General features: G+C 39.0%; 1 protein-coding gene across 1 annotated transcript in view; it reads right to left on the bottom strand.

Moving 5' to 3' along the window:
* The window catches only part of slc13a1 (solute carrier family 13 member 1), a 36,477-nt gene extending 18,267 nt beyond the window's left edge, over positions 1 to 18,210 (bottom strand). The window contains exons 1-8 of the mRNA XM_072385272.1: positions 18,106 to 18,210; positions 11,805 to 11,933; positions 9,166 to 9,302; positions 8,023 to 8,192; positions 7,471 to 7,527; positions 7,249 to 7,313; positions 3,912 to 4,069; positions 2,709 to 2,828 (exon numbers count right to left, since the gene is read on the bottom strand). Of these exons, the coding sequence (XP_072241373.1) occupies positions 2,709 to 2,828; positions 3,912 to 4,069; positions 7,249 to 7,313; positions 7,471 to 7,527; positions 8,023 to 8,192; positions 9,166 to 9,302; positions 11,805 to 11,933; positions 18,106 to 18,210 (941 nt within the window). The remainder of the gene's footprint in view (positions 1 to 2,708; positions 2,829 to 3,911; positions 4,070 to 7,248; positions 7,314 to 7,470; positions 7,528 to 8,022; positions 8,193 to 9,165; positions 9,303 to 11,804; positions 11,934 to 18,105) is intronic.
* Positions 18,211 to 23,313: the final 5,103 nt, after the last annotated feature.

Here is a 23,313-nt window from a genome sequence, read left to right as displayed (position 1 = left end):
TTGGGGGGGGGGGGGGGGGGGGGGGGGGGGTGTCTGGCCTGGTTGGCAGTTTTGGGGGCTTGCGGGTGGAGCCGTCTTGCAGCGTGGGGCGGATTAACTTGGGGGCCCCAGGGTGGTGGCCACTGGCTCTGGGTCAGGTCGCTCTGGCATGGGTGGTGGTGCTGGGCCTGGGCCCTGGTGTCTGGGAGCTGACTTGCGCCCTGGGGGTGCCCTGCCTGGGTTGTGCTGGGCACGCCACGGTGTGGGTGGGTTGGCGCGGGTCCCAGTGTCAGACCTATTCATACTAAGGATAAATCACTAAGAGTTAACTAAGAGTGACGCACCGTTGCTATGGATTACGTCCATTCTCGTGCACGACTATAGAAGCGCTCAGGACAGTGATTGGTTGTTTGAGTACAGGCTGTCTCTGTGAAACTCTTCCGCAACATCACACAAACAAGCCCACTAAATCAATGAAAAATGAGGAAATAGCCTAGGCTACAAACAAATTCCTATCAAATAGTTATGGACAGTGCCGTTAGCAGAATACACGCATGATGACAAGTTTGTGCAGACTACGATAATGACGTTATGCTTGTTAAAGAGAAAGAGGGAGAGAGAGCAAAAAATACAGATACATCTATTGCTTTAAATCATCGAGGTAATTAATTTGCAACCTGCAAATGATCAATTATCAATTATTCAAAGAGCATATTCCCAGCATTAACCCTTTAAATGTCAGCCGTTCAAGTCATGATGAGGGAAACTAGTGAAGACCCAAACGCAAGCGAAAGCCTAATTGGTCCCAGGCCAGGACCAGTTGTTACTGCTGACCCAGTTTGTGCTGGAGAGGAGAGGGGTTGTTTAGGAGAAATTTGGCTCAGGGTAAACAATAATAAATATGGATTCAAATAAAATAAAAGGCGATAACGAGCCAATACGATGTTTTTACGTATAGGGCTAAACGTAATCTGTGTAATTATTTACATGTTATAACTGCGCTCCCGGTTGTGTATTGACAGGGTGTCAACAGCCACGTCTTGCAGGGATAGCCACAGTCAACCAGCAAGTGACATTCTATGGAAGCGAATCGTAACCATAATTCAAATTAAAATGCATTTGCAGAAATGCTTTTTCATTTTAAGAATGTGGCTGCATTATTTGACTCAAATGAAATTAGTAATCAATCACCCTATTTGCATTTTAATTTTTTTCTTCAAGCGTGCTCAATCTTTCACTTAATTAAAATTAAAAAGAAATAGACATTTGAGATTTAATTTTCTAAATATGCCCCAGCAAAAAGATACCAAAATTAAATTTGAAATGTAAAATTTGAAAATTAAAATGCATTTGCAGAAATGTTTTTTCATTTTAAGAATGTGGCTGCATTATTGGACTCATAAATAAAATTAGTAATCAATCATTCCATTTGCATTTTCTTCTTAAAGACTGCACATTATTTCTTTTTCATTTCCATGGTCTGCCCGCAAAGTACTGCCCATGATTCCAAAACGAAAAAGCAATCTGAGAGGCACAGCAGAGTGACGTTAGCTCTTCTTCAGCTCCCAGCTGACCGAGCTACCCATCTTGTTCAGTAGGGGGCGGTGTGCAAGTCTGCATTGCATTACATTGCAAATGTGCCGGGAAATTGATTGAATTGCCAGGTCTTTAGAGGACGCATCACAGATCATGGCGCTCCCTCAAATTGTGCAAACACTGTTAGAATTAGCTGAGCAGGTAGAATCTAATAATATATATGGGTCTGATGCCCGTGGCCGAGTGCATGCAATTGCCATAAAATTGGCTTTGATCTTGTGTAGTTGCCAATTGTCCAAAGGAAACTGTTATATGTGGTCGTTCATGGTTTGGTTTATGGTACAGTTGACTGATGGTAACGATATTCCTAAATCGTTGGCATTGCAAAGTTGCATTTTTCCTGTTGCTAAGTATCGTAGTCTTGCCAAACTTTTTGTCTCCGGACGTGTCAGGTTATTTCTATTAGTCGGGGACGTTATTGCATCCCGCACTAATTCTAACAAAAGTTTAATACCCTCACAATTTAACCTATATCTCTTCATCAATTCGCAGTCCTCCTTTGTCTCCAAAACATTTAGTCACATTTACTGATTCTTTGTGAATAGGTTTTACTGAGTTAGAAGTCCTCTCGAGGACTTTTAAGCTCTCCTAGAGTTAGGTGCTACTTTTAGGCCTAAAATCCTTTGTGAATTGCTCTTAGTAAAAAAAATTAAGAGTCCTAAATTTAAGACTGACACACTCATTATTTTTAGGCGTTTCTCCCAAATTCGCCAGTTAGGAGCCACTTTTAGCCCTAAGATCCTTTGACAATACAGCCACAGCTGTAATAAGAGATATATTCTGCATTCAGAGATTTGACGAGGGACACTGTTTTCACTACAAAAAAAATTCAAACAAAACCTGTAAGTGATTTCACAGTTTGTTTGGCTGCTCAAAGGTAAGCTCAAAATAATTGTATGTTTGAAGCTACATTAACTAGATTACTTTATTGAGAAATCCAAAGCCAGAAAAAAATGGCATATTATCTGCCAACTACACAGGTTTGTGGGCATCAGATCATCAGGTTATGAATAGGATGTGAAAATTTAAAACAATTATTTATGATAAAGCAGATGATTTAGGATGATTGATAGAAAGAAAAAGAAAACTTATTGGAGCCAGGTGACTACAACATATGGTGTGTTGACACTCACTCTGAACCAATGAACAGCCAGTACAACCAAATCCATGTCAGCAGAAGCATGATGACACTGATGGGAAAGCACATCAGGAACCAGTTCCCGAAGTTAATGCAATTGCAGGCTGGATAAATTCTAAATGGGAAGACATTGTTTGAGGTGGATTTAATTGTTTATTTTTCAAAGCAAAATATTTCATCTCTTCAATTTTTGTTATTTTCATTTCTTAATTTTCAGCAAACTGAACAAAGAAAGAGCAACAACATCACACTGCAATCCGTTCTCGGAACCATTTTGGAACTGCAGTCAACTGTCAAATGAACTGTTAGTGTATATACATCCAATTAGTTCAAGAAGTAAAAATCAGTTTACTGACATGCACACTTTACAAATGGATGGGTAAAAGAGTTGCAAATCTTTATGCTGGCAAACTGTGCTAACACAGTAAGTCGCACAAATGTATGTGAAGTCAAACTTGTCCAGCAGTTCGCACCTGTCTTTCAATGTACTTAACAGCTGTCTTACTCAGCTAAACCAGTGTTTCTCAGTCCTGGTCCTCAAGGCACCCCACCCTGCATGTTTTCCATGTTTCCCTGCTCCAGCACACCTTATTCAAATGAATGGGTCGTCCTCAGCCTTCTGCAGAGCTTAAAGACCTGACCCATTAATTTGAATGCAGGGCGGCGTGCCTTGAGGACCAGGATTGAGAAACACTGAGCTAGACTATGTCAACTAATATGAACATATAATTTAGGAAGAAAATAAATAAAAAATCAGAGCAAGATCTCTGTTGAGCTACATGCACCTAAGTTCCAAATGAAAGCTGTGATGAGTCACTGTAATCGTGTATCAATATTTAGGCTATTGATGGAGAAACAGGAGTAAAAATATTTCTTATCTTTGTGTCACTAACCTACTTGGAAATTAATTAGGAATTATCAGTCCTTCTTAAGTGAGTTTTTTTTCCACATAGCAGAAAAGCCCAAAAAATGTTAGAAAATGTCAATGTTTTTCCATAATGTTTATGTGAAGCACAAGTCTCTTTCTTATTGAGAAAACACAAGTCACGTGGAAAATTAAAATTCCTAATCTGACAAATGTCATGAACACTTACAAATGCATACAAATTCTTAACTTGCAGGATTTTCTGTTTTTTAATCTTCTATTATACAACAATTCTGCTTCCCATTCATATACTTAATATGTGTAGTCACCCACTTGTTAAGATACTCAGAGAAGATGAGGTTTGGAGAGGTTCCTGGGAGTGTGGTGATGCCACCAATGTTGGATGAGTAGGCGATGCCAATGCACATGGCTTTGCATATCATCAGGTCCCGTTTACTTCTGCCGAAAGCTACGGGCATACATACTGCAGCCTTATAGACAGCACAGAGAAGGAAATTACCCAAGAGAAGGAAGATGAGTGGAAACAGCACTGTAGTTGCAGAATTAATTCAAATCCCACAAGAAGTATGAGAAGATCTACTATCAGAAGGAATAGTAATAGTACCCTATTCCTTGGGATTATTTTACTGCAATCTGTGAATCCAAACTGTTTTTGAACCACAAACCTTTAACAAAGGAAAATGGAGTTTTGTCAACAACGATGGTGTAGGAGGAAGGGAGGACCCAGATGCAGACTTCAAAAACTCAAAAAGGTTTATTCCAAAACCACAAGGCAAAAACAGAAAGCACGGTTGAGCCGGATTATCAAAATTCTCAAACTGTGAAAAACGAAACAAGACTAAGACTATGATGATAAATAAACAAGACTATGGAACAAGACTATGAATTAACAAGACAATGACTATGGTGGCAAAACCTTACTTGACAAGACTGTGGCATGAAAGGGTAAGTGAAGTGAGGATTTCGCAACGAGTGAGACTGAACCTGGAAACTAAATACTGTGGGAGGTGATTCGCGATGACGTGCAGCTGTGAACAGAAACAGGTGATTTGAGTGAGACTAAGTGACAGGGGAAAAAAACATGACAAGAAACCTGAAAACAAGATTAATCAAAACATAAAATGTGACAAGTTTTGCCTTTTTTCCCTGACATGAAATTTCTCAACAGGATTTCATTTGAGTGACAAAGGAAACCATATAAATATTTATTCATCTTTGAGGATCTGATGGTTTACAAGCAATAGAATACTAGGATGCACATGGAATGTGTTGTTCTGCATAAAGGCTATACCACTTTTAATGGAATGGACATCTTTTAGTACTACGAACTGAAGTAAATGACAGAAATTGGCAGTATGTTTGGGAGGTAATTTTATTTCATCTTCAACTGGAAAAGGTGTTCTTGTGTGTGTTATAGTCCAAGCACTTTCTGTTCTATGTGTTGGCAACTTGTTCATGTTCATGTTGTTCATGACTCCTTCCAATGCAACCTGGAATCTTAAGCTAGTGCAAACTCTCCAGATTTTCCTCAAATACAGAAACCCTATTTTGTTGTTAGCCATCATCAAAGATAGCATTAAGGTCAGAATGAAGTTTGTGATAAATTGCTGCTGATCCGCTAAAGCCGCTGCCCCCCCTCCCCACTACGCTGCAGTGGCTCATTTGCGCAATTCAAGCACGTTTCTTGTTTCAAAACAAATGTCAGCTGTCTATTACTGAATCATGTACAATCAACTTTAAATATGTTCTAATACGTAACATTTTAACATTGTACTTTCTTTTTACATGACTGTAGATTAGCAATAATGGTAGCAGTAATAAAATTAAAGCTCCTATAAAGCATTTCTTTATATAGCAGTATTAATATATTAGTGCCTTATATCTTATGTCTTATGCACACATTAATTTGTTTTCAATGTTCTCTGTGTGTGTAGAAGTAAGTAAGTGAATGTGTTTGAATTACATTGTGTCAATGTAATATTTTCAGAACAGTGGTATAGCACCATTAATGACAAAAACAGAAGTAACACTGCAGCATTAAAGGATTAACAACTTGAATGAGAATTGTTATGAGGGATGTTGTAGGCTCCAGTGGTATATTGCTTCATAATCTGATGAATTCACTTAAATCAATTTACATCTCTTTGTCTATAGTACTAGTGACCCTTATTTCACAGTAGGTGGAAAAGAAAGGGGGAAAAGTCAGAAAGAAGAAGACATGCAGCATGCACCCAGCCTGACTTCAGTTTTCTGCTCATCCTTCCACCTAAACCAACCAGCAGCCCATCTCCAAGCCCCTCTTCTTGAGCACCTACACGGAATCCCCTGGATCACAGACCCGGACATGGAACTTCCTTCCCCGCCGACCTGGACCCTGAATCCATTCCAAACTTCCTGGTGTCCCAACTTCCCCCTCCCTAAATAAATAAACCAATAAACCCATTTTATGACATCTATTTTCCAGTCTCCTGTTCGCTTCTAGGTCCAGTCTTCTCCAGCCCTAACAGGATTATCTAATAAATAACTAATAACATATTTTAGACCATAACAATGAAATGTTAAAATGAAAAGATTTAATAGCAACATTTCAGTTAATTCATACTGTTACATTAATGTAAATGGTAAATGGTAAATGGACTTGTACTTGTATAGCGCTTTTCTAGTCTAGCTGACCACTCAAAGCGCTTCACTACATGCCGCATTCACCCCACTCACACACACTCATACAGCACGTCTTAGGATATAACTACGTGCTTTCTAAGCATTCACACACATTCATACCCCCAATGATACACTGGGGGAGCAACGTGGGGTTCAGTGTCTTGCCCAAGGACGCTTCGACATGTATCCTGGGGAAGCCAGAGTCGAACCACCGACCTTCCGATTGGTGGGTGACTGCTCTTCCTCCTGAGCTATGTGTGTATTGAGTTTTATTTACTCTGCTTGAGCACTCTAGCAACCGCAATCGATGGGACCTTTTGTTGGGCATTTTCAAATATCAGTATATAATAATAATTATATCAGTGTTGTTGCCGTGTATTGTTTATAGCGGAGAGTTTGGGGCTCAAAACAGTCATTGATGGGGAACGCCTTTAACCCTTATAATGGTTTCTGTGCCTCAGTGAAGACTAAAATACTATTGATGCAGAGAACTGCCCATCAGTTGTGGTAGCCAATCAAAATTGCTTCCGTGTCTATGTAGACTCAATGCGGCCAGGTTCCTTATTTGGGGTGAGATGATCACACTTATACAGCACACACACTTATACAGCACATCTTAGTACATACAGTTTTACAGGCTACACAGTGATTTACCCCCCTCTATCATACACATTCATACACCGATGCATCGGTTGCCACAATGATAATACAACGATGGTAGCATCGGTAGGAAAGTATGGCCCAAGGACGCTTTGATATGAGGCCTGTGGAAGCCGGGATCTGACCTTCTTATTGGCAAACGACTGCGCTTCCTCCTGAGCCACAGCCCTGTATTATAGTGGTTGCTATAGCAGTAGCATTCACAGCATGGTAGATGTGTGTAGTGGCAGTATTACTCTAAAGCAGCAATAACAGTAAATGCAGTTGTGGTAATAGCAACTGCAGAAAAAAATATAAGAGAAACAAACAGTATTTCTGTTTTTTGTACCTCAGATGTGTCAGGCGATGGAACTGTTTGTATCTGAACACTACTGTTGCTTTCTTTTGGAACATCTGACTGCTTTCTGTCAGTGAGAATCAAACAAAAAATGTCGTGGTGAATATACTATAATGACTACAGTTCACAACAGACAATGAACCAGTGGGGGAAACAGAACAGGATATCTGCATTTGTTAAGTAATAAATCAACATCCTTATACATTACAAAACTACAATGCTTCACATACCTCACTGTTTCTTTAATCTTTTCGGTACAGCTGTCAGTTTCTGCACAAAGAACAGACTCTGGTTAACTTGTCTCCATGCTAATGATGCCATTATCTTCCTATTCTGAGAGATCATTTTCACAGCTGTTAATAGGAAACTATGAGAAATTACCTCAATATGCCCTATGAGAATTTGCTCTGAAAGTGAAGCAAACCGTGATAATTTAACAGATAATTATTTTTTTGCTCTCAATCTACAGAGCTTTGTGAAGATTGAAGAATCTGATATTACAGTTGATATGAACTATGGAAATTAATATTTTTTTCCAACTTAAGCTGTCTGTCCATGTTAATAACTAACATTAAATACAACATTTTGAAATATAAAAGCAGTTTGCAACTGCAAATTCAAGGCATAAATGAGTAATTATGTACAAGTAAGGAAACGTTTCAGTCTGATTAGGTTTCCAGTGTCATTCTTCGGTCTTGCGGTTTGATACACAAGTATTTGTGAAAAAAAGTGTGAGTGGGGGTTACTATATACGTATCGACGTACCATCTAGCTGCATGTTGGGGTTGTCTTTGCCTCCAGCACATCTTGATTCCTTGGACCTCATGATCTGCTGTAGGACAGCCTCAGCAATGGGCATTACCATGGTAACAGCTGAGGTGTTTTGGACCCACATGGAGAGAAAGGCACAGCCAAACATGAAGCCCAACATCAGCCTAGAGGCAACAGCATGGTATAAATGCATTATGACATGCTGAGTACAGAGCAAGAGATTTGAGATTTTTGGTAACAATTCTTATGAAATTGAAGAAAATATTTTAAAAAAAAACATTTATCATTCAACATTTGCAGTATTATGTTGCATATCATCTTTAAGTCATAGTGAAGAGTACAATTTGTAGTGAAATCAAATAGTCAGCTGTGGTACACTTCTCAGAAAGACTTGCATATTGCACACTGGAATGTTTTTTTATTTTTTAGACCAGCTGTAACCATGTTTCTCCCTTTGTTGGACATTTCAACAAAGGAATCTACTTCTAATCTCTCAAAGGGAGCATCAGGTTAAGTCTTTTGTTGGAGCTCTTCACAATTCTCCGACTCTGATTATCACATGGGCAGTAGCATAGTAATACACACATGGGTAACTATATTAATTTTAAGTTTCAATCATACATGTATTGATTTGTTTTCTTCAAACTTTGTCATTTTGATAACATTGTATGGTTTGGTTATTATGCTGCTGAAATTATTTTGGTATTGTGAAGAGGACTCATGGTCTTCCATTCAAACTAATCATTATTCTCTATTTAATCAGGCTCCTTAAAGATAAATCATGGTCATACTCTTGAATTACTATAAGAGCTGAAGACAGAGAAGGATTTAAGCTTCTGATCTTTGTTCTATTCTGTCCTGTTCTACCATGTGTGTATTAAAGCATGCTAATGTTACCACAGATGGTACAACCAATAGCTATTAGAGACTGATAGTACTGTTTAGTTATTAGTTCCAACTATATTAGGTGATACCCCCAAATTATTGTTTTACATTATTAATTCTATCAAAAACGAATATCTGTACTTGAAAACCTAATTAATAATTTGTTTCCATATCCTCAACAAAGGCTACCGCTTCAAAATAGCAACCTCTGTGAAAAGTTTGAATCCAGAATCGCAGAAGCAATATGCTAACCATGCAGGGTTCACTCCAACCATAGTAACAAGCCTCAGGGCTATTCTGCGGTGGAGGCCCCACTTCTCAATAGATGCTGCAAGGCAGGTGACACCTACTAGCAAGAAGTGGAAATCTTTAAAATACTCCTTTGCCACCTGGAAGAAAAGCAGACAGTTTTATTACAAATAGGTTTATTTATATAAATAATATAATATATTTTATTCATTGAGTAGCTCTGAGATTTTCAGCAAGATGTTTAGCTGTTTTTGTAGTTTTTTTAATTTGTTGCTGTTTTTTGTCATTTATTTTTTTGTTATAATATACAATCATTGCGAATATTTTAATTTGAGCTACATGGCCATTTGAATTTCCCCCACAGGAGATGAATAAAGTATTGTCTATTCTATAGAAAGTAAGGAAGTAAGAACAACAGTTTTCATTTTAGTCATAAATTTCCAGCTATTATAATCAAAATGCATGAGCAACAAAGAAGAAAATTACAATGGTAATATTGAAACTCAGTTATCAAATCAGAAATTCAAATGGTATGAACAAAGTAGTTATTTAAAAGCATTTAAACTACTGTAATTCAAGCTAGGAATGCTAGTGAGCAACACATGGAGTAGATGTGCTTCCAGATGCTCCTCCGTGCCAAACTCTTAAAATGAATATTTTGACAATTTCTCTTTTACTAGAAACATCTACTACGGTCTGACAACTCTTAGCACCATGCCAAAAAAGCCCAAAGACTTGAAATCCCCTCGGCTAGCTTGGCTTCAGTTAACAATGCTAGCAGCAATGCCTCTACCCAAGCTACAAGTGATAGTATGGATGAGTTGCCGTGAATATGGAAGAAAATCCTCTAACACATTAATAAGCACTTTGACAAGCAGGAGCAGGCTCTCCAGGTTGTGCTGGGCTCTCAAAGGGAAATGCTGTTAAAGGTAGAAGATGTTGAGGAACAAATGCTGAAACAGGAAAATCGCCTAAGCCACCTTGAAAAAGAGATGTCCAGCCTGAAAAATTAAAGTAACACTCTCAAGCTTGAAGTGGATAACCTCAAGGGCCAGTCGCGCCACCATAACTTCAGAATTACCCATATCAACCCACTATTACTGGTAAAGAGAACTTAGTCTACGGCTAAGATGGGTACGACAGCTGGAATATAAAAGCCACAAAGTGTCCAGAATCTCGGATTACACACCAGAGGTAATGCAACAGTGACAAGAATTCAGGTTTTGAGTTCATTGCATGAGCTCAAACTGGAGTACAATTTACTTTAGAAGCTAGTCACTGGTCCAGTGCTTAGCAAGCCCAAGCTTCAAGAAACATACACTATATTACCAAAAGTATTCACGCACCCATCCAAGAGATGTCGAGAGAATTCACTGTTAAAAATGATAAACTACAAGTTGTTAGCCTTTAAACCTTAAATAGTGACTAAAATTAGGACCCAATTTTAGCAATTCCGGTACATTTCTCCATTCTCTTGCCCCTTTCCCAAACCATAAGGTGTTCCCTATACCTCCATGAATTTCTCCTGTTTGTACTTCAAGGTTCACATTTTTGGTTCTTTTATCTTTTGCTAAATAGTTATATATTTAACAAAATGTTGGTGAATGCTTTCTTATGTAATTTCAGTCACTTCAAATGAGAACTCCTGAAGTAGTACTGTGAAACTGATGTGATGGTAAATTTTATGTCTCTTAGGACTGCTTAAGAACAACAGACTTTCCAATCTGCATTAAGCATTCGTCTCACCAGACACACTAATTGTTTTAAACTATTTGTCTCTTAATTAACACCCAGACAAGATAATTGTTTTAACAACCTGTCTCTTAATTATCATCAGGACCACATCCTGCATCCTGAAATTAAAGCAGGTGAGTACTGAAATATTGACATCTAAATTAATTTTCTTTCAAATTTGGGTTTTAATTAGGCAACATTAAAAATTTTCATGGTGTCCACAGTTGGCGACTGTGAATTGAATTTTAGACCATAATCAAGACCTTTCTGACAGTCGCCCTCAGAGGGCTCTCTCTGCCAATGACAGAGAGCTCCTGCGTTTGCAGCCCATTAATAATGTTTAAATATTTCTCTCTCTCTCTCCCTCTTTTTCTTCTGGCAGTTTCCAAGTCTGATTTGCAGAGGCTGGGCATGAAGCAGGCTTAAGCTCAACTTTGAGGCAAAATATGCCTGAAAACGTTATGGCATTTGCCTGGGCGTGTAAAGTAGAAGTGTAATTCTAGTGTTAAGAGTTTCAATAAAACAAAGAAAACTTTTGTTTTAGTTTTCCATTCTTTTGTCTTAACACACATGTGTTACATCCATTGGAAAATTAATGAGGAGGACAACTAAAACATTTGCTATCATGTTGCTTACTTGAAAAGAATAAAAAAAGATAAAAAAAATAAAAATGTATCATGATTTTTTTTTCTAAAGCTTTCTAACTGTTGGTAAACATTTTACCAACAGACAGTATTTCTGCCAATTACTGGGCTTTGAGAAACACACATTTTACTTATTGACAAGTTACATACTATATAGATATATATATATATATCTATATAGATCTATCTATCGATATGTATGTATGTATGTATGTATGTATGTATGTATGTATGTATGTATGTATGTATACATGTAATACTCACATCAGAGGACTTCATTATGCCAAATGTGGGGAAGAGGATGGCGGGGAGCATGGCAGTCATGGATAAAGGGATCACCTCTGTCACCCAGTAAACTGCCATTAGCAACAACACAAAGGCACAGCCTGCCTCCTAAATCATAGAACGACATAGACACAATGCTCTATTATTATGTATAAGATGACTTGAAAACAAAAACAGTGGCAGAAAACTTTGTGTTTACATCAACAACAGGTGTTGCACTGATGTGGCAATGTATCTCCGCCCTACTTGGCACTCATGGAGGTTTAGGCAGTCTGATGCAGACCCTTCTACATCCCCAGCACAAATGCTAATGCTAATGCTAGCGGCACCCTAGGTGAAATCTATGAGATTGTTAGCAAGCTTCAGGCAATGCATCCCGATGTTAGACCTTGTAAACACAAACATCCACCATGCATTCAAGGCTGCCTTCAGGTCCAAAGACAGAGAGGCTTAATCTACAGCCAGAACCAATCCTTCCACAGATATCAAGTGAGTGGCACAGTGAGCATAAGCAGAAAAGGTCAACCACCACTTCATGAATTCACATCATTACTGACTAGCCACATTAGGCCCACAGCAGAGATCCCACCCTGCTGGATTTTGAGGCACAAAATATGGAACATCAAGTAAGAACAACATTCCCGAATGACCAGGTACCTCGTCTTTCTACCACCAACGTCAGGAAGACTCTCTGCAGAGTTGACCTAAGGAAAATAGCAGGCCTGGACATCATACCTGGCCGTGTGTTTAGGGACTGCACCAACCAGCTGGCATATTTCTTCACACATATCTCCAACACATCCCTGATCACAGGAGTGGTAGCATCATGCCTCAAAACCACCAAGATCATCCTGGTGCCAAAGAAGTCAACTGTCTCAATGACAACTGGCCTGTAGCCTTCCCACCCATCATCATGAAGTGGTTTGAACAGCTGTTATTGAGACACATGGAGGCACAGTTTCCCAAGCAACTGGATTCTCTCTAGTTTGCTTATAGTGCCCTCCAACAGTCCCTCTGGACAAGAAGGACACTTTTAATTTGGGCGCGGTTCAACGTTGAGCTCCGCCCACATCAAGCCACGCCCCGATCTGCAGTCAGGGGTAGATGGAGGCGCCTGCCCACAGGCTGCATCATCACCAGCAAGTGATCCAATGAAATGAATGACAATGGCGCGCAAGCTTTTAAAGCAAGCAATGCACTATTGTCAGGTGTACGATAATTATCGTATTTTGTACGATAATTTTGCCCTGTGTACGATCAATAGTCCCAAAAAAGTCCAAATATACGATAATTTGACCATTCCATGAAAGTGTGGTTGTAATCGGTTGTAAACAGCCTGTCGCAACTGTCTGTCGGATTTTTTTGTCAACTCTGAAGGCATCCATTTCCATGTGACAAGTTTCAAGCCAATCGTGCTTTTCTAAGTGAACTACGAGTGACGCGTATGCGTTTGCCTCAGAATAACGGCCATGATTGGCTGAATAGTCCGCTGCGCCAGCCCCATGAGTGAGGAAAAGAAAAGAAGAAGCAGAGGCGGCCCGTTCTTGAAGAAGCACGGAAAAGAAAATGAATGAACCAGGAGGAGGAGCAAAGGCTAAGAAGACAATATCTTTGAGTTTAAAGCAGCATAGCAAGAAGAAGAAATACATTCTTTGACATTCCTGCAGCATGTCACACAACATATGTTAGCTGTATTATTATGTTTAGCACCCAAAATAAAACAAAAACATCACATAGAACGGCACTTTATTTTAAGTTAGAACCTGTTGCAGGCACGTTTAAGTTGGCATAAGTGCAGTTTTTGTTTATTTTATTAAATGTTGTCATTTTGAGAACAGAGACAATGTTGTTTCTCTGAAAATAAAATTTCAATATCTGAAGCGAGACCTTTATATTCTTGTCAGTTATCATGAATACTATTTCCCTTTAAACCTGGTGCTTTGTTTATTTCCTAACAGTAGGTGGCTCCAGGCCTGATGATTTGGCTCATTAGTTCCCACTCGTCATTGTTTACGGGGACATTTAACCTAACGCAACTGTGGGGCTGCTGATGAATCAATTCCGTACTGACGCACAGCCGTGAGTGCATGTAAGACGCTATTCAACACTCGAGTGACTATAGCGCATCAATAGACTTGTTATTTTAGTTATGACGAGTGTACAATAATTTAACTCAAAATATGATAATACTACATTTCCCACCTGGCAACACTGAAGCAATGAATGAGACAGACACAGACGATAGCTAATATGAAACGTAAACTCGAGAAAACAAAGTAAATTAGCTTGTTTTCATGTGGGTTCACAAAGAAACAAGGAAACTCCCGACAAGTACGGTTACGAGTGACGATGAGTTACCGTTACCATCCAGCTCGGCCGCCCTCTCCCCATCAAGTCCTCCCGTAGCCACCCCCTCGTGAACGAATCAAAACTGTTTCCTGTGCAAGGAGCCGTAACCCGAGGAGTTGACTCGTGAACGAATCAAAACTGTTTCCTGTGCGAGGAGCCGTAACCCGAGGAGTTGACTCGTGAACGAATCAAAACTTTTTCCTGTGCAAGGAGCCGTAACACGAGGAGTTGACTCGTGAACTAATCAAAACTGTTTCTTGTCCTGCTGACTGAGCTTATGCAGCTGCCGCCTGCCATGTGGCGAGAGAGGGTACTGCATGGAAATTAATTAATCATTTCTGTTTCCTGTCGTGCTGACTGAGTTTATGCAGCAGCCGCCTGTCATATGGGGAGGAAGGGTACAGCGTGAAAACGAACGAATCACTCACTGAGACTACTCGTTACTCCCGAGTCATATAAAAGATTAGTTAATACCGAACGAATCGTTCGCAAACGACACATCACTAACAGGAAACAGTTTTGATTCGTTCACAACTCAACTGCTGGCGGCTGGCGGCTAAAAACACTGTGAGATCGGGATGTAGCCTAGCGACAAGATGTCAATAAATGATGTGGAAAGGAAGCTCAAAGAAGGTCTTTACAGCACAAAGACAAAGCAAGGCGAGTGTGATATTTGGAGAAGTTTCTCAATTGTCCATGAATCTCTTTATTAATAGCCTATAAAATGACGTGTTTTCTCCTGCGGGACGGGAGAAGACACAAAATCAATGCATTTCTATTATTGTGTGGGCATAAATTCTCAAAGTTTTGCGGCTGCGGGCGGGAGTGTAACACACACATTGTGGGTGGTTAATGGTCAGAAATTCAGCGGGAGCGGGGTGAAGAAAACAGTCCCGCACAGGGCTCTACTGTAGACAGAGAAACGAAGGAGGAAATGAATAATGTCTGATTTGTGATGTTCATTCATTTGTCATGAAATCATGATTAATTAGTGGTCTTCGGTTCTTGTAGATATGTATAGTGTTGTTGTGTATATAATGCGTGAAGTGTGTAAATAGATAAATGATAATGTAATAATGTGAATAGATACTTTTGAAAATTATATCAACATATTGATTTTGTGTTATACTCTACCATAAAATAATATACTACTACTACTACTACTAATAATAATAATAATAAGACACAATAAATGCACTATGTAACATTTTAGGGAACTTATTGTTACTTTTTTTTCTCACTTAATTGTGTTACTAATTGTCTAAATGAATGTGAGTTTTACATTCCCTTGTTCTCTACCAGCTGTCACGTGACAGGGCTGAACGGATCGTTCTCGTTAATTTGTCACGTGACAGCTACTGAGTCAGTGTCGGGCTTTAAACAACAATGGCAGGGAGGATACAGACACAAGTCACCTTATTGTGTATTTGCTTTCCCAGGTTTTCACATGGTTTGAATTGTTTGTGGCATTTTGTGTTTTGTACTTTGTCAGCTCGGCTGAAGCAGTGTAAAGTGTTTAGAACCGTGGCCATTTTGTGCAACGCCCACAGTAGGGCTACAGCGCCACCTGCTGGAAAAATGAACGAAACGATTCGTTCAAAGATTCGTTCAATTTAGTGTTCGAGAGTAAATGATCCGATTCAGCCAAAAGACTCAAAGTTCCCAACACTAGTGTCTGGCTGTCTGTATGCACATTTTCTGGAGGGGAAAAAATAATATCGGCAGTAGGCAGAGGTAACTTATGATAGCGTTGTGTGTGTTATAGTTGCTGTCCTCAGTACTGCAGAAAAGGAGATGAAGGGGAACCCGTTTTTTTGGCTTATTTTAACTGGCCCATCCAGTTTTCTAGAGGCCCACCCGCAATCAAATTCCTGGCGCCGCTAGTGTCAATACAGGTAATACACCATCTACAGACAGCAACCCTCCCATGGACCAGTCACCCTCCTGCCATCTGGCAGAATGCTTCGGATGCTCCGAACCATCACCACCCGATACTGCAACAACTGCAAGCGAAAGAGCTCCATCTTAGATAGTACAATAATAATAAAAAAAAAACAAAGCAGATGTTTGGCCATAATCTAAGGTACCACGTTTGGTTAAAAACAAGCACAGCAAATCAGCACAAATATTTCATATGAACTTTGAAACATAATACTGGAGAGGCAATGATTCAGGCACATTGCAGTCTTTGAGTTGACTGCAAACTCCCCTGTATATAAAAGTATTCTGCCGTCAGTAGTGAAGCCACTTGTCAGACAGCTAAAATTTGGCTGAAATTAAGTCATGCAACAGCACAATGATCCAAAACACACCTGGAAACCCAAACTGCAATAGAATGGGTGAAATAGAAAAGGCACAAAGAGTTGCAATGACCAAGTCAAAGTCCAGACTGTATTCAGATTTAACTGCTGTGGTGAAAGCTGTACATTAAAAAACAAATTCCACAAAACTCAAACTGAAGCAATATTGTGAAGAAAAGTAGAGCTAAATTTTTCCACAACAATGTGAGAGTCTAACAAGGTCATACAGAAAATGACAATAAATTATTGCTGCTGAAGGTGGTTTTACAAGCTAGTTAATCATCGGTTCGGGTGCACTTATTTTTTTTACTTAGTGGTTGTTGGCTTAGTATTTGTTAGATGATAATGCATACTTATGTTATAATATCTGTTGTTGTTTATCTGCAGTTGTCATTAGTAAACACCTGGGAAAGACAGATCATTTCTCAGAGATGATTATTATGTCCTAATGTGTAAAATCTTTTGATTAGATTTTTCACATCACTGTAACTAGGTATGATCATTAAAGAATCTATGTGTTAATGTACATAGTTCTGTTAGATTTATTTTAAATAATTAAAAAGAAAAAAAAAAATTGCAAAGTAATCAAAAAAAGCTCAATAGCTCTGCTCTGTGGCAACACCTCACGTTACCCATTGCCAATTGAAGAAATATGTCAAAGCCTCGGGACAAAAATGCAGGGTCTTTTCAAGGCAAGAATGTTTATTTATATAAAACAACAGGTTGAAGATCTCCAGGCAGAGCAAACAAAGGGGCTGTGAAACTCCTGAGCACTCGCCTCAATATCTATGGATGAGGTGAGAGCAGCTATGAAAGTTATCAAACCAAAAAAAAACAACAAAACAAAATAAACTTCCACACTCTTCTAATGAGGCCGACTTAAACAAAAGAAGCTCACTCTTGAAAACAGAGGCACTATGAAATTTTTACAATTAACTAAAAGCTCTCCTTTAACCGAGGAGTGACAAGATCTTCGAAGGACGAAACACAAATTGCTCCTTTAGTGGAGGTTTCTATGAAACATTACAAATCAAAATCTCTCCAAACAGGAGGAACAAAACCAGGCTGTGAGACTTACCGTTATCAAACTAAAGCTACGGCTAAAGAATAAATTACGACAAAAGGATATGCTCTGCAGGAGGATCGCTCACTGCAGGCTCAAGGAATTTGTGGCTGTGGATTTCTGTGGCAAAGGATGCTAGAATGAGGCTCATAACAAGAGGCAACACACTGGCACAAGACAAGGGAGACGCAGACTATTTGAGCACATGAGGAACCAAGGGGAACAGGTGGAAACACTTTGGGAATCAGGGAAGACAATCAGACACTTGACACAGGAGGAAGGGCAAGGTTCCTGAAACGAGAGGGAAGTTAATATTTCAAAATAAAACAGGAAATGACGAGACAAGAATCAATCAATGCATAGATTGTGACAAAATAATTATGTAACTTTAACTGCTTTGATTAAACCTTAACTTTAAAAGATACAGTTTCTCCCTTGCTTGACAGATAAGGTATTTCTCCCAAAGTTAGTTTTCTTTGATGAAAAGACTAAATAGCAGATGCTATTTTATTCTTCCTATGGTTACCATGTGCACTAGCAAAGCTGCTACCACATCAAGGATACTCACCTTTGTCTTGATGACAAGAGGAAGAGGAAGAAGCAGCAGAGGTGTTATGATGACAAGGAAAATTCTGCGATAGTTCCACAGTCTTTTACACAGTGTCCTCAGCATTCTTTTTTCTATTTTTTTCTTACTTTCACCTTCTAGGTCCACTGATCCACTGTTTGTTGCAGTTCAGCTGTAAGACCGTAAGGTTGTAAGTGTGATAACTGATCTACTTGTCAAACAAGGCTGGCCTTAAACTGTTGAAGGTTGCAGTTCAAGTGTTCATAGCTGTTAAATTTTTCTTGAGCAACACACCAAACCTCAGTCATTGCTGCTTATCTTTGAACCAGCACAAAGGTGAAATTGTAATCTGACACAGCCTCCAATTTATGGCACTTAAAAGGATTGATATCAGTTGAAGTGACACTAAATTCAGCTTCTATACTATGAAAAGAATCAGCTAATGTACTAAAAACATTTTAATGATTGGGTTTCCATATTTTTAGAGAATATCTGCACAATATATTGCCATTTATGTTACAGTTTGGCCTTCTGGTATTTATTTCCTTTAACCCAGAATGGAGATTGAACTGTTTTGTTTGAAAAAAAAAAAGAATGTAGTAGTTTTGATCTTGCATCTCAGGGATCACTGCTGTTTCTTTAATGGTTGCAGTAGGGATATGAATGAAGTTTAATATGCTTCTCCTAATCTTGTCTAAACTTTGATGCAGAAATATCCTGACGACACTGAGACTAAAGAAAAGGTGGTAAACAGTTGGTGATTACGTGGCCACAAAATTATGATGAATTAGTATTGAGCTAATATTCTGGTTGCTTCAGGGTCTGATATACCTGTACACAAGGCTTATTTGAACAAAATTTGATGTCATATCAAACTTGGTGGTCATAGCTGTAAAAAGGGTGGACTTGTATTTATTGTCAGATAAATCATTGCAGGATTTGTTCTTTAAAGAGAATCTTATTTTTGTGAGAATTCATTCCCAAATGTAACTACAATATATAGAAATCATGGGTTTGGGCTTCCTCTACCTGTAGGCATACCTGTTTTTATTTCCAAAATATAAGATTTGCAACATTTGAAGTGTCTTTTTTTAAGCTTCAGCTTTCAGAAAAGCCTACATGGTATATATATATAGACTCGCTGTGGCGAGGGAGAGGACAAAAGAAGAAGAAGAGGCAAGTTTATTTGTAGAGCACAATTCGTACACAAGGCAATTCAAAGTGCTTTACAGCTACATAAAATCACAAGAAGGTGATTTAATTAAATTAAAAGCGAAGAATCTAGATAAAATACTTTCAGTTGTCATGTGCACAGCTAAATAGAACTGTTTTCAGCCTGGATTTAAACACTGTCAGAGTTGAGGCCTGTCTCACATCTTCTGGAAGACTGTTCCAGATTTTAGGAGCATTAAACTGAAATGCAGCCTCACCTTGTTTAGTCCTGACTCTGGGCACCAGCAGGAGACCCCTCCCTGAGGCTCTCAGAGTCCCAGTTGGTTCGTATGGCTCTAACATGTCAGAGATGTACTTTGGCACTAGACCATGAAGAGACTTGTACATGAGCAGAACTGTTTTAAAGTATATTCTCTGAGCGACAAGAAGGTGCAGAGACCGAAGCACTGGACTAATATGGTCATATTTCCTGGTTCTAGTCAGGACTCGAGCAGTAGCGTTCTGGATGTACTGCAGCTGTCTTACAGCCCGTTTAGAGCCCAGTGAGCAGGCCGTTACAGTAGTCTAACCTGCTGGAGACAAACGCATGGATTAGTCTTTATAAGTCTGGTTTAGACACTATTTTTAGATGGTAAAAAGCTGCTGATGTTATTGATTTAATGTGGCTGTTAAAGTTCAGGTCTGAGTCCAATATTAACCCTAGATTTCTAACTTGATTATTAGGTTTTAGAGAGAGAGTCTCAAGGTGACTGATGACACTTTCTCTTTGTTTCTGTGAGTCACAGACAATGATTTCAGTTTTGTCTGAGTTAAGCTGGAGAAAATTGTTTTGCATCCACACACTGATCTGTTCGATGCAGTGACACAATGTATCTACAAGAAGATAATGTATATATAGGTGTGAGAATTATCTCTTGATATTGAAAGTAATATAACTTAACTGCCTTGTTCAGACTTGGGCACTCTATAGGCATGAAATCATCTGCATGTATTACTGCTTTTAAGATCTACTTAAATGGGCCTGACTAGTCTTTAGACATTCAAAAGTAAATCCAAGAGAAACAAAGATACCTGTAAAACAAAGTACAATGTCTCGTGCTTATATTTCTGGGGCATCGTATATCCTTTAACTTCTTATCTTAAAGTCATGTAGAAGTGGTTAAACACTAACTCTGTTAACTCTGTTTATGACCTCTAACTTGTGGATCATACCTCTGATCACCAGAGTTCAGGAAGGACATGAGAAAAACTATGGCACAACATCGAGATATTTAAAAAGAAATAACAAAACACTGGAAAACTATTTTGGTTATTTGGTAACAGGTCATTCACCTTGAGAAGAACATCTTAGAGAGGCTGTCTTTCAGAAGTAAAGACTTTGAGTGGTTAACTGCTCTGTAAAAAACAAATACTGTGCATGATATCATTTTGATTAACATTTTACTTAGATATTAGTGTTACATATATTGTCTAACAGCATCTCAGTTCACAGCTCTTGCTTAAGGTAAGGAAAAGTACTGTGTTTTGGCTGTATGTGGAAAAAGATACACTTGTGGTTAACCTTTGAAATCTACTATTCTGAAAGGCTTAAATTGTTGTGTGCGTAACTTCCATTATGCACAGTTTTAGGCAGTTTTAGGCTTGTTTTTCCTCTAGAAAGTTTAGAAGTTGTACATTTTCAAATTCTTATTCTAATACATGCATGCATGTAATGCATGTGGAAAAACTACAAAGAGCGTTGTGTAGTAAAACTTAACCAGTGTGTAACAAGTGTAATGCACAACATCACATCATTTTTAACAAATCCAGACATTAAAAACTATTAAAAAACAAATCAATCCACTTAATTAATACGTGATTAAGAATTAGTAGATTAAAACAATTAAGCCACAATATAAAATGATAATCCCAGGTGTCATTAATATTGTACACATACATCCTCACATACACACGCACACACATACACACACACACATACACATACACATACACATACACATACACATACACAGACACCCCCCCCCCCAGATCAGTGATGGACACACAAATAGGCTGATTCAAAGCTTTAAAGCTCCCGTCAGCCTTGAATGCCAACCTGAATCTCAGAACTTCAAGGACCTGCCACCATATGAGTGCAACAAGTCTGATATATATGAAAAGATGGGGCCGGTCCAGTCAAACATAATGACTCATAAAGTCATAAGCTTTTGAAAAGAAAATCTTGTCATAAGAGGGTAGCCAGTGCAAGAAAGGTAGGGCAGACTATGTCTCTGTCTAAAGCTTTTTAAAAATTAGACAGTTAAAACAGTATCTAAAAGTAGCTTTTTGAGCCAATTGCAACCTGTGGTTAACCCATTCAGACATATAATGAATTGCATTAGTCCAGCCTAGCAACAGTTAAAACCCAAAAGACCATCTCAGGGTTTGACATTAACTACATGCATTACGTAAGAAAAGCTGTTTTTGCCAACAGATTTTACAAAACATAAAACTGATTATTTACATGTTTTTTTTTTTCTTCATGATTTTCACATCCTACCCCCAAATCTGTCTGATATAATTTGCAGTTGCAATTATATCAGCTAAACATGACATGAAATAGTATATTTTCTAAATACAGACAGTATATGTAGGGACAGTATATTGTGATGTAATTCAATGGACTCCACAATAACCACTTTCTTCACAACTGTACATAACATATAAGGCAGTATACAGACTGACCAACTCATGCTCCCATGGCTTCCTATTGCCACCACTTTGTTGCATATCTGATCTGTATCTTCCATCCATCCATCCATTTTCTATACCTGCTTAATCCGTCGGTCAGGTTGCGGGGGGGTGGATGTCCTTTGTCTGGACCCGCCTTTTAGGAGTGGTGTTTGGAAGTGGCCAGCCCAGAACTACCTGACTTCAGGTGTTGGTAATCATAGATTACCACCATGTGTTGGGTCTGTGTCTGTCTTTTGTGTTTTTTCCCCTCCCCTTCCTGTTTGTCAGCTGGTCAAGGTGGGATTTTCTAGCAATTACTGCACCTATTTCCTCCTACCACCTACTGCTGATCTTCTTGATTGCCTCCACTCACCTCCAGTATTTAAGCCCTTATAGTCTTCGCCAGTTTGTCAGGTACTGCTGCTGTTCTTTTGAATAGTGTTTTGTTGCCTACCTATTAGACTTCTGAACTGCTGTCCAGGATTTAACTCCCTGCCGTCTGCTTCTCCCTCAGCTCCATTCTGTGTCCTACTCCTCCGCCTCGACCAGCTCTTTTCCCTGCCTCCCCAGTTCCTGTCCTGAGCTCCAGCATCCAGCCTCCCCATTCTCGACCACCAAGGACAATTACACATCCAAATTGTGTGTGTGAAAATAAACTTCTGTGGTGAAGTTCAGTCTGCCTTGTGGATCCAGTTCTTTGAAAAACCTAACACCATGTGCAAAACAATGTAGAGTAGAGTAGGAATGGTATAGTTTTTGTATAGAGGGAATGTGAGGGAGAAAAGAGAGGAGACAGAACCATAAAACAGACAACCAGCTGTTGCATCTGTGGAGATAAAAGAAAACACACAACGGCTACGAGCAGAACCATCAGGAGTACCTGCAAAGAGATGAATGAAGAAAAACACGAACAAAACGACAGAAACAAATGTCAACAATATCACCAGCAATACAGAGCACAAATAACACACCCGATGACTACATGCATGCTTTCTGGTTTTGTGCACCTCTACAAAAATTCTGGCTTGAGGTATGTGTGTTGCCCTACACAATGCACAGGTCACCTGGGGGACATCAGCATGGAAATTAACTCTGCACATATGGTCCTCATAACCTATTGTAAAGAAAATCATTGTCATGAATTGGTAACAAAAAGATAATCTATGTATTAATCAGTTCAGACATCTTCTATCATACCACAACAGTAATGAGATAATGTCTGCTTCCTCAAACATAAATTGGCTGGATTACATTCTCTCTGGCCCCACTTTGTTAGTTCCATCACTTAGTGGGGGCGGGGGGTTGTGATCTTGCTGCTCTGGG

Source organism: Leuresthes tenuis, unplaced genomic scaffold (genome assembly GCF_036924035.1).
Source record: "Leuresthes tenuis unplaced genomic scaffold, fLeuTen1.0.hap1 SCAF_5, whole genome shotgun sequence".
Taxonomy (NCBI): domain Eukaryota; kingdom Metazoa; phylum Chordata; class Actinopteri; order Atheriniformes; family Atherinopsidae; genus Leuresthes; species Leuresthes tenuis.
Note: the sequence above shows the minus strand (reverse complement) of the source record. Positions and strands in the feature narration are given on the sequence as shown.